The 12,725-nt window shown below is 42.0% G+C and overlaps 1 protein-coding gene across 1 annotated transcript; it reads right to left on the bottom strand.

The window, feature by feature from the left end:
* Positions 1-311: 311 nt before the first annotated feature.
* Positions 312-12,719, bottom strand: ADGRF4 (adhesion G protein-coupled receptor F4; the record flags this gene model as incomplete). The annotated part of the gene is made up of 9 exons (XM_080342892.1): positions 312-646; positions 745-786; positions 1,670-3,034; positions 3,771-4,061; positions 4,643-4,803; positions 4,945-4,981; positions 5,663-5,729; positions 9,057-9,187; positions 12,579-12,719. The coding sequence occupies 9 exons, from the start codon at positions 12,717-12,719 to the stop codon at positions 548-550; spliced, it is 2,334 nt and encodes a 777-aa protein (XP_080199018.1). The 3' UTR covers positions 312-547.
* Positions 12,720-12,725: the final 6 nt, after the last annotated feature.

The raw sequence follows: 12,725 nt of genomic DNA, 5'->3' as shown, positions 1-12,725 counted from the left end.
TTACCCTGATATTCAAAAACACTCAAGATCCTGTGAGTACACAATATTATCACCAAACATACTGACTAGGGTCTGAGTGATTTCTATTGTGAGCTGACATTCAGCTGGAATTAGGACAATCCTCTGATATCCTAGAGCAGCCCGGCTGTCATACAGATCCATGTTTTTTGTGAGGGTGACAAACAGGTCATTTTATTGGGATTTTGGACTCCTAATTCTGTTCCTTATTTAGGCAGTAACCTTTAAGTGGATCTATTATGCAGATGGGAAAAAAAAGTCATGGGCATTCTCACCTACAGGTGAAGAGAGTAGATTAAAATACCATTTTTCTTTTTGTAACTGCAGCAGTAGGTTATGTAAAGTTCATAAAAATCTATGGATTGCAACTTCTAATATTTAGAAGCTTGATAACCTCAACGTACTTTGAAATACCTGTATTCCCTTCAGCAAGCACTTGCCTTAGAAAAATATTAAACTAGGTATGTTTTAGTGCATAGTTCCACTCTCTCCATGTACAAATAAGAAGGTGTGTAAGTTGGTATAAATTTTAAATTAAGCCATTAAAGGGGAAAAAAAGAATCCTCACCTTTGCTAGACTACACTTTCGCTTTGATGAAAGGCAGTTCTCTCGTAAGGCTTCTCTCGTCTGTAAATAAAAGAAAAATAAAAAATAAGGGGAATAGCTTCTCCAAGTGTAGAAGATGTTCATATAATCCAGAATAAGTGCTGAAGTGATCCCAGTACCTTTCTGTCAAGAAGTGTCCCAAACAACAGGATGAAGAATCCCTAAAAAATTGCAAAAATAGTTAACAAAACCAGAATAACCACATGATGTTTCTTAAATCTAGGTGCTATTTCCTTAAGGGCAGATAAAATAATGTTTTTGTCATTGTAATAGATCTCAGCACCTATAACTCAGAGAACAACAATGTGCAAAATGAGTCTATCCACCCAGGTCACATGGGCTCCCTGGGCATGTCAGGAATGGGTCTATAACAGATGCTAATCCTCATTACTAACTGGACTGATGGATTACATACCAGGACTTTCTCAGCCCACTCAGTAACTGTATTAGCCAAGAAGAGCTTAGGCAGCCTGGGTATACAACGGGATGTCAGGCAACATTGGATGTTTATGTTGATGAGTTAAGTGAGAATTTTCTGCGTATAATTCAATCATAGAATAGTTTGGGTTGGGAGGCACCTTCAAAGCTGATCCAGTCCAACCCCTGCCATGAGCAGGGACATCTTCACCCAGATCAGGTTGCTCAGAGCCCCATCCAGCCTGGCCTGGGATGTCTCCAGGGATGGGGCATCCACCACCTCTCTGGCCAACCTGGGCCAGGGTTTCACCAACCTTATTTTAAACAATTTCTTCCTCATGTCTGGTCTGAATCTTCCCTCCTTTAGTTTAAAACCATCACCCCTTGTCCTATCTAATAGACCCTGCTAAAAAGCCACACTCCACACTGACCAGGTTGTTCCAGTACCCATCTGCAATGTCAATGCAGGATGCCTAGTGCATGTACCACATGAAATAGTTGAGCTGAAAGGAAACCTTATATCCTGTTTGTCATGCACAACACATGCTGCCAGCCCCTCTTTGATCTGCTGCCTTTGCCAGGGCTTGAAGTTCGAGCACATGCTATTCCCAGTCTCTCTGTTTTTACCTGGAAGGCGTTCAGTAGCGCAAACGTAATGTGGAATGGCAGAGAGTGACTGTCGACAATAGTTGCTAATCCAAACCCCCAGGTGAGACCGAGAAGAGGTGTCAGAAGGGCAACATTTTTGCTAATTCGGATCATGTTGCTCAAATCTTGTGACTTGCAGCTTTCTCCAACAGAGGATCTCCCAGTCTTCGCTACAACCACCCCCACCACCACTACATTCACAACAATGATGCTCAGAGCAGGTACAATAAAGGCCAAAAGGGCTTTTGTCTCATACCAATTGAGCCAGCAGGCTCCGCTCCTTAAATACCCATTTTTTGGTTCAGTAATAGCAACAGTGAGGATAGATATGACCAAGGGACATCCATATCCAATAGAGAATGCTGTAGCTATGAATACAGGTCTTGTTATCTTAAAAAAAACTAATAATAATCCATAGAGAATCAAAAGGCCCAGGGTAAACATCCAGAAAAACAAGGCAAGATAGAAAAAGTGCAGGAAAAAAGTGGCTGCTACACATAACGGGTAGTTTAGGGCTGTATTGTGCACAATAGCTGCCAAGATGAACAATACATCAGCAATGAGAAGCGATGTAGCAATGTTGACCAAACAAAAATGGCGCATGTAGGTTATTTCGGTTTTCGTGACATGCTGCCAGACGACGGCCTCGATGGTCAGGCAGAGAGCCAAGCTGAAGATGGAAAGACCCAGCCCTATGCGTGTAATATAATCCAGCACCGCGTTTCGCAGCACGGTGGGGGACATCAAAATGGAGAAGGATTTGTACGTCCGCTGGTGATGCTTGCAGACACAAACGACACTGCTGGTGTTGTCCAACTTCATTGTGCACGCCCTGGTATCCCATCTCCTTTCGGTAGAGTGCCACCCAACACACTGAGCCTCGACGTTCTCCACTTTGTTCACCTTTTCGAAAGTGAGTAAAATATGCCGGAGCTCTTCCGGCAGAGACACCGATAACACCATTCCATTCACAAGACCAGGGTCCAACCGGCTGGTTTCTATAATGGCTCCAAGCGTTGGAAATGCAATGCTGATGGCTTTGGAAGTCTTGGGTAACTTCAAAAGCTCTTCTTCTGGAATGACCAGGTGCCCAGTGATATTGGCTGTGCTATTGAACTCCATAGAAAAATCAAAGCTCTTCCCTGAGGTATTTTTCTGGATGCTGTAGCCTTTGGTAGAGATGAAGTGTTCCTGTATACTTTCTGATCCATTCCTTAGAAGAAGTTTCCCAGCAAATGCATTCACTGAATCCAGTAATATTGAACCAGCATTTCTGTCCCTTACAAAAGCCCAGTTGGAAACAATGGAGCTGTTCAGAATATGGTTTGCTATCCTGCTGTAACTCTGAAACAAACAAGAAAAAAATACGTTATTTTTTATGTTAAAAGAAATCAACTATTATTCTACTGGCAGAGCCTCCAGAAAGGCTCATTTAATTTAAAAGTGAATTTTATGAAGGGAGTATTCTTTGACAACAAACAGGTTCTCACGATCCATGCTGGTCAAACCCGAATACCTCATTGGCATGTTTACTACCAGAATTGTCCTGCCCTCTTCATATCATAGCTCAAAAGGCACTTGGAGAAGCAAATAAAAGCCAAAAATCAGGACATTTAAGTTCTGTTCCAGATGCTGACCCACTAAGCAGGTCTGCCTACATCGCCCTCCCTACATTTCTTTCCCCACATCTCTGATTTCTGAGTTCATCAGGGAAAGATTTCAGTTTCCGTTGTGCAACACATACCAATGCAGCGGTGGGTCAGCTTCTCCAAGGCTGCCTTCCCTACAGTGTCACACTTTGAAGATTAATCCTTCCTTCTACTGCTCTCCCATGTCTATAATAGCAGTTCCTGAAAACTTTTGCTTTTAAAGAAAGTAAATTCACAGAGTATTGTCACCATATATGAGTAGGTCAAACAATGTCTCTGACAAAACCTGGCCCTCTCTGAACACTCCTTCCAGGTGATCTCCATGTGACTTGCAGTCACCACTTCATTGGATAGTGGCTATAAGGACAAAACACGGTATGGATGCTCTGGTAAGCTCAGAAACACCTCTTGAAACCCATGAAAGTACATACCTGCATTTTTCCCCTATTGACATTCTCTGATAACAACTGGGAAATCTGCTTCAGCAATTCCACTATATCTGCAATGTTTCCTGGAATGGCTGGTGAAGACAGGATATCTGGGATGATGCATGAAAAATCAGCTTGGCAGCTACTGTTCTCATGGTCATCAGCACCAAAATATTTTGCTCCATCTCCAGGCTTCCCAAGGACTGGCTTTCCTCCCCCCAAAAAAGGAAGGTGTCCTCCAGCAACACTAACATGTCCTTCAGAGCTTGGAACCAGTTTATGTTCAAAAATCCTCTGGGGAAAGGAAAATAAATTTGAGAAAATTAATTAAAATGAAGCTACAGTTGCAACCAGGCAATAGGTATAGTGCTGGGATGTGCAATGACTGTGCCAGATGGTCTGAAGTCCAGGACCAAAGCTCACCTAAGAAGAACATCTTGCTTGTAAAACACGCATGAATGAAGAGGCCACAACTACACACAGTGCTTTATTCCTGAAATGACTTGAATAACGTTCTTTAATTTGTAGCTGGGGGAGAATTTACCATGAATCATCTGATTGTTACAGATATTTGTGTTGCTCCTTTCTCACGTTCATAATAATGTATCTTTGTCTTTGTTTAGATCCACGTGGAGGACACTAACGAAGTGAACAAGGCAACTCTATTTCTAAATTATGTTTCCATACAGGAATTTCCCAAATTCATTTCCCATTACTTGATTTAAGATGAAGTCAAAGCCTCTTACCAAATTAATCTGTATTTTAGGATTCCACCTCCTTCCCTTTGCTCAGGATTTAAAAGGTATGGAGGAATGGGTTGTCTTTGCAAGAAATTACAAGTGTAGGTCAAAGTAGATGCATAACAATTACCTCACCTGAAAAAGGGACTGAACATCCAGGCTTGCACAGGCATCTGTGAACATTTTCCACTTTCTGTCTTCACAGACAAAACTTGTCTCCCCATGGAAGGAGAGAGAACAGGGCTGAATACAAATAGCTCCGTTATCTTTGCAGGGAATTAGATTTATACACTCATCTGGAAAACAAGTCAAGCAGATACTATTACAAGATGTTAAGACAGCATGCTGTGGTCCATGAGGTGAGTATCAGGGGAGTAAAGTATTGATAACTGATAACATTTCATTCAGTTAAAAAGACACATAGATATTCGCTGTACCTTGCTGATTACCACTCTTTGATTCCTTACTGAGAACCTGAAAAATAAGGAAACGTGGAATGTAGATTGAATGTTAATATAAACAAGTAAAAATAACTCCTTGGCACAAAATAAAAAAGTGATTTCAAGGGCAAAATAGTCCCTTTGAGGTCCACAAGTCTTCTCAAGGTCCAGAACGCAGAGCTGATGGCCCCTTGCTTGTACAGATCAATTGAGAACTCTACTCTCGGTTTGTGCCTCTGTATCAAGCCTTTGGTTGCATCTTTTGACTGAAGTGACAGGACCACACATGCCTCCAGCAGTTATTCCTCAGTCAAAAGGCCTGTATTGGGCTTAAGCTCTCCAGTATTTCTCATATTGATGAGAATACGTGACTTGTTGGTGAGACTATATGATCTACATGACTTTTGCCATAAGACAGAGCTGTGGCTGCACGGAATTACACTGTACAGAATTAGCCACTTTGTTCCTTCCCAACTGGGAAGCAACGCCCAGGCACGCATACCAGCTTTCTGCAGGTAGGACCACTTGCTGGGACTGCGTGTTCTACAGCCAGATGCAACTAGAACAGCTGGTCAGACCTGGTTTTCAATGCTTGGTTAACATTCTATCACCTATAACCAGCCAAACATTTCAGTCTGGAACCAAAGCTTGGCTACACAATGCCTTGGAAATCAGTTATTGCTGGAGAGAACAGGCCGAACAGGAGATGTCTAACACTCCAAGAGTTGTGCTGGAGCTTGCTTGGCATATCCAACTTCTTGAATACTTCAGAGTATTCTCTCCTGCAGTGACAGGACAAGGTGCAATGGTTTCAAACTGAAAAAGGGTAGGTTTAGATTGGAAATAATAAAGAAATGTTTTACCATGAGGGTGGTGGGGCACTGGAAGAGGTTGCCCAGAGAAGCTGTGGATGTCCCATCCCTGGAAGTGTTCAAGACCAGGTTGGATGGGACTTCAAGCAACCTGGTCTAGTGAAACTTACCCTGAGAGCTGTGTGTGGCACAACTGGGAAGAAGTGCAGAGCCCAAAGGACGAGGCAGTGGGCTACCCTCACCTTCATCACGTCACATTTGCTGCTTTCCTCCTGGAAGAACTAGATGTTAATGAAATTTAGACACATCTGTTTTCATCTGTGAACTTAGTCCTAATAAGAGAGCAGCTAAACCTATCCCAAAGACTGTCCTTACTGGGTTTGCAAGGTGATTTTCAGACATTTATCACTTATCAACTTTATTAATGAGAATTATTTGTGAACATTTTCTTAAAAATAATAATTAAAAACATCTGTTTAACACTGTTACTGCATTAATAATTTATTGTAAACTGCAAAGTGGAGAGTTTATGAAAGCAGTTCAGTCTGTGGGTTCCTTTTGGAGTGATCTAAGGCAGCCTCATCTCCACTGGGTTCAGTGCTGATATTCTCTCTCCTTGGGCAGGTCCTGATGAGATCTGCCATGTGAGGTAGGAAACTTGGGCCCCTGGGGCTCGGATATCCAAATCTGAGAAAAAAGGACCAGACTGAAGTGTTATTTGCTTTGCAGGAGGATTTGAGCCTCTGCTGCCTCCATGAAGTTTCCCATGGTCCTTGATAAAGGCTTAATATCCTGGCATGCAACTTGTTACAGGTATATTTGCTGTAGGAATATAATGCAGTAAAGGGTATGAGGAGAAAATAATCTGTTACCTCAAATCTGATTATTAGATGCCAAGATTATTAGATGTCTAAGGCAAAAGCAACAGCTGCTGTGGATTCAAAAGAATTGAGACACTGATCTTCCACCACTGGATGTATAAGGAGATTAACCCATGTACTAAAAATAATAATATCCATAAAATGGATGCAAGGCGACAAGGCAGGATGATGGGTGGCTTTCATAAGCTGCACACAGAAGGCTTGTTGAATCACCATACTTTGATAAAAAACACTCAGATTTCTCCCTGATACGTACTGATCAGGACAGAGGATGCTGAAACAGAAAGGGTCCTGCACTGATGGAGCAGAGAGGTGTTTTCCTACCCAGGACACCCCAAGTTCGCACCATCTGATGGCATCAAAGGGCCAAACACACAACTGGCTCCTCCTTTCACCTGTGGCATTTGTTCACCCCACTGTACTCATCCATAGGTTTATTACTTAGTTATGAAAAGATCACAAAGACCTAAACTGATGCACTGAAATTTTAAGTTAGGTCTAAAAGAGAAACTTGTGCCAGCCTCTGAAACTCAACTGATATTAGTAAAAGCATTTTCTGGGTTTAAAGATAGTTATCATTAACTCTTCTAAGGAACTAAAATAGATAAAAAGAAGTGAACAGAAGACCTGGATCAATATTGCTGAAGAGCAGAAGGCAGCTGGGAAACACCTACAGGTTTGTATTGAATTCTTTCCTGATTTCTGCAGTCATTAAATGTTTATTGTAGGCTCATAGCCCTAATTCCACTTCACAGCTGGGAATCATTGAACTCATCATGTTTCATCATTAATGAATTCATATTCATTTTGTATTTAATCACTGATGTGACTCCACCCAGGGCTGTTACCTTCAAGGGAGGTAGGAATCTGGGACAGCTCCAGGTATCTAAGGCTCATCGAGATACCGGCCCAAGTTGCCAGCTGAGCACTGATCTCGCTCAGTTGCTTTGCTTGACTCATCATGGAAACCACCCTGTCTCACCACCTCAAGAACTTGTCAAGGTAGCTACAGTGCAGCGATGGAAACTGAGCAAAACAAGAAATACGGCAGCAAGTCACTGTCACTTTAGGGAAAAAACATGGATATACTAACATAAGGCCATGTGGAAGCATATACAGGTATTGTCCCACCAAGGCATCCAGTTATGGTACTTTAGATCGAGACAATATATATCTAATCATAAACTGTCTATTGCCATTAATAGGAACACACAGTGTGGATGCGGAGTATCAGACAGTGATACTGGTGTGAACACAGTCAATGCACTTTTTTTGGAGAAAGGTTGAAAAAAAAGAGCAACTGAGCTGTTAATCCAAGACAACACAATTAGAAACTGAGCACTTTTTGAAAATTGTCCCCTGGGTGAAGAAAACCTTGCCCCTCCATGCACCCATCCTTGCTGGGATTCATTCACTTTGGAAAGGCAATGGCAGGAGCACTAGGCTATTAACTTTGAGTCATTTTTAATAAATTGTAAACACGTTACTCCTCTTTTCCAGATTGTTTCTGCTCCATCAGGGCACACGTAAATGAGCAGCTGAGTCATCAAAACCCTCTCACCTGGAAGGGACTTTACTAGAAAGAGGAGAATTCTGTACTGTCAGGTATCTCCCACCCAACACAGGACATTGTCACCAGCTGCTGACCCTCCTTCTCCAGCTCATATCATTTGGTCTCAGCACCTCAACAATAGGGAAAGAGTGAGAAGTGAGCGGCTAAATAGTGGTTACAAGAGAGAAAAGAACCTCTTAAAAAAGTAACCTGTGACAGAACCCTATCTATTATGTTTAGGGCTTGAATAGCCACATGGCGAGCTTAAAACCCAATAAACCACGAGAATGCACTTGCCATTGCTATCTAGCAAGTTGAAAAGTGTACAGTAGGAGACTTAAGTCTTTAACACAGTCATCCAAGGATAAAAGTTAAAACTCTTAATTATATAGAACGGTATTAGTTGTATTTTTTAAAGGGATCACACTTGGAGAATGCAAATTTAAGTAAAGCAAGTTCTGAAAGTGATCTTCACAGTACCTTTAGCTCTAAGAAAATCTCATATTTCCCTAAAAGTGACAACACAGTGATTAAAGACCAATTACAAAACTATGAGCAAAAAGATCAGGGGATAAGTAAGGTAACTAATTATTACCACAGATGTAAGGAGAATATAAAACTGAGGAAATACGTGCCAAATAAATGCAGTTAAGTGCATTTGAGTTTGCAAAAGAACCAAGATCACAGATCACTGATAATTTTCAAGCAGTTCTGGAAAAAATGTTGTTTGTTAGTACTTACTGTTTTCAGAAGTCTGGGATGTGCTGTGAGCAAAATTAACACAGACAGAGATGCTCAAGATACCACAGGCGAGTGTCCGACCATCCCTTTTGCTGCCAGCGTGCTCCAGTCTCACGGTCTCACCCAGTGTTGCTCGGGCGCTCCGATGCATTCAGTTTTTCCATGAAGAAATAACCTTGGTCATCAGGATGTTTCTTTTCTTGTCCAACTGGATTAACGCTGGGGAACCTGCAGATGACGGTGAAGGTGTTGCACTGCAAAATGACAAAACAGGTTACGAACACACCCACAAAACTGCTGGGTTGCCGCCTTTGCCAGGAGTCCAAAGGGATGAATCATGCCTGCGTGGTTTGTACCCTTGCCCTTGGTGGATGAGGCATCTTCTGCTCTGTTCTTAACAGATCTTCTAAAGACCAAAGGGAAAACAAAAGAAAAAGATAAAAAATACCAAAATCTGGCCAAGTTAATGCATTACCCTTCATAAATCAAAGATGACACTACTGACAGTATCTATACAGCTCAAAAGCTCAATGTGTAAGTAATAATCTTTTCTTTATGGGCTGCACCCATCTGCTGAGCCTTGTGCCATGCTCAATGTTGGCTCTCCCAATATCACCTCCAATAGCCACATTTCCAACAGCCAATAATTTGCAATGAGTAGTTACTCATAACAGAAGAGCAATTCCTAACACTCTTTCTACTCAGAGCTGCTTTGGAAGAACTTGCCACTATTCTTTTCCCATAGTCCTGCAGTGCGTTTGCTATCAGCTTACAGGGTTTCCTGAAGTAATGTCTTTTTGTTTGCTACCACAACTTCAGTCAGTCCCCAGCCACAAGGTGGGTATGATCTACTGGTCTGTTTTGATACAGCCCACCTTGCATCTCACATTGGTATCAAGTAGCAATTAAGCCAAGCACAATCACACTCAGCCAACACAACCTACTTCAGGTTAAATTACTTTCTCTTGATACAGTATCAAGCAGAGATGAATTAAAAGGTGGCACCTTGGCAACTCTAAGTCAGAAGAAAAGGGGCAAAGACCAGATCACGTCAAGGTATGGATACAAAAAGACTTTTTTCCCCAAGGCACCAGGAGCTGTGCTGCTACATACGCACACACACCCCAAACCTCTGCTGTGATAGCAAGACCAAACACCCCGTGATTCTCAAACACCTTCTCAACCTGAACATGAGCTAGTGATGTACCCAGGTGGTCAAAATGTCAACAGCATCCTGGTGTGCATCCGAAATAGCATGGCCAGCAGGAGCAGGGCAGTGACCATCCCCTTGTACTGGGCACTGCTGAGGCACCTTGAATCCTGGGTACAGTTTTGGGACCCTCCATGACAAGAAAGACCTTGAGGTTCTGGAGCGAGTCCAGAGAAGGGAAATGGAGCTGGTGAGGGGTCTGGAGCACAAGTGTGATGGGGAGCAGCTGAAGGAACTGGGGCTGTTCAGCCTGGAGAAAAGGAGGCTGAGGGGAGACCTTATCACTGTCTGCAACTGCCTGAAAGGAGGTTGTAGTATGGAGGGGGTTGGTCTCTTCTCCCAAGTAGCAAGTGATAGGATGAGAGGAAATGGCCTCAAGTTGCACCAGGGAAGGTTCAGATTGGATATTAGGAAACATTTCTTCACAAAAAGGGTTGTGAAGCAGTAGAACAGGCTGCCCAGGGAAGTGGTGGAGTCACCATCCCTGAGGTGTTTAAAAGACACTGAGATGAGGTTCTTAGGACATGATTTAGTGCCAGAGTTAGGTTATGGGTGGACTTGATGATCATAAGGGTCTCTTCCAACCAAAATGAGTCTGTGATTCTAACCTAAGCAATGGTGTTCTGAAGGACACAAAGGCTCCGACACTCAGACACAAGCACATGCTTCTCCCGGCGGGAAAAGGTGTGATCTCACCTCCTGGGGCCTAGGGAGATACTCAAACCATGACTTCCATCAAGCAAGGAGAATACTCTGAACCCAGGAGCATCATTCTCACGCTTTACAAGTTGGTGGAAGCTGTTTGCATTCTTCACGCTGGGAGGGATGTGCCTGGGCACCCAGAAGGGAGTGGTTTGTCTTTTTAGCTCTTTCTCAATCCGGTTACTCAAGAGAGATGAGCAGCAGCTTTGACACTGCTCTGAGAAAGCAAACACTCAGTAATTAGGAACATCTGAGACAACTTCAACAGCAGCCAGAAGTAAGGCAGCTCTAAGAACCTGTTACTATCATTTCCTTTGGGAAGAGTTGACACTTCTGATTTATTACTTTGATGCATACAAAGTATTCATTTAAAAGTTTATCGAGTGCTTTGCTACACAACTCAAAGTCAAACCTTGCAATATATTACATCTTTCCGTCAGAAACTTAATTCCCCTGAAGCAACATTAATGAAAAATGTTGTCTTCATGGTGATTGTTTAAACTAAAAAGAAAAGTAGACTTTTTTATTATTATTTTATTTGAAAAACTGTAGCTTGTATGCCAGGAAAAGCTATACAGAGGATGTTATGAAGACTGAATAAAAATGCTGCTGTTTAAAAATGTGCTTGTTTTTCCATCCTTTGATTTTTCCCTCATCCACGCCCCTTTTAAACATGTCATACTCTCAGTCATTAGTTCTTCACTATATATTTTAAAAGGGATTCAAACATGCATTTATCCACAATGGCAACGGGGATCTGAAAAATGGCTCTGAAGATGCACAGCAAGGCCAGTTGAATATGGACCAAGAGAGATACTGAGAAGTTAAGACTCCCTGCCGCACTTGCAGAGAAAAACATTAAGTTTTCCAACTGTTTGGATCCTAAGTTATCCTGACAGTGGGGAATCAGAGCATCCCAGTGAGTAAATTAAAATCTGAAAGCCTCAAGGGGGGTTATGTAAATAGTAATGCACTTTCCTCACACCCTGCCCCCCCAAACTCTTGCTGCAAAGAATTTAATGGCATACAAAACGTTACTGAACAGAACCAAGGCGACGTTTCAATGGGTTTTTAAACTTATTTTATTTGCAGATTTTGGATAGCATGCGTCATTTTACAGCACCGGTAAACAAGTCAGTGTAGCATACTGCTTTTAGGAACTTGAACTGCGGAATGTCTTCAAAACCATCACCCTCCTCCCTCCACTCCAGGCCATAATACTCACTGAAGACAAGACAGACATCAGGGCAACTTCCTTATGGCTAAAACACTCATAGCAGCAACTTTTATAGGAGGGTTTTATAAAATCAAGTCATTGCACTTGGATAATTTATTGCTATAGCGAAACAAAGGACATTAAATAACGAACACTTTTTATTTGTGGCTTTAACTGATTGTCTCGTTCTGTTTGTCTGCTACAACCTGACGCACGGACACAATTTCTGTAGATTCATTCTGAGAATTGTTTCATGCTCTAATCACAGTGACGAGCCTGTGTAACAAAACTGGCTATTCCATTAGGCTCAATTCGTGCTTTTTGTCATCTGACCTAGAGGTACAAATTCTAAGTAAGAGTTTAGTGTCTGTTGAGAACTGTTACTGCTGCATGTTATTCCTCAGGATAAAGATCTGGCTCAAGTCTTCATTCATGATGCATCTAGTCAATTGAAAGTCAAAAGAATCTATCTTGAATCATCTTATTAGCAATGTGACTAGCAAATATTACCTAATACCTGCATAGTATATCGATCAAGTTTTATGAACAATTTAAGTCGGTAACTGCGAACATCCTCCAATTGACTTTCTGATGTTTGTATTTTATGATCCATCAACTGTGAAAAACGTAGTATATTCTCAAGAAGTAACACTGCCATGTCACT

The sequence above is a fragment of the Nesoenas mayeri genome (assembly GCF_963082525.1).
Source record: "Nesoenas mayeri genome assembly, chromosome: 3".
Taxonomy (NCBI): domain Eukaryota; kingdom Metazoa; phylum Chordata; class Aves; order Columbiformes; family Columbidae; genus Nesoenas; species Nesoenas mayeri.
The sequence above is the reverse complement of the archived record's forward strand: the minus strand, read 5'-3'. Positions and strand labels throughout refer to the sequence as shown.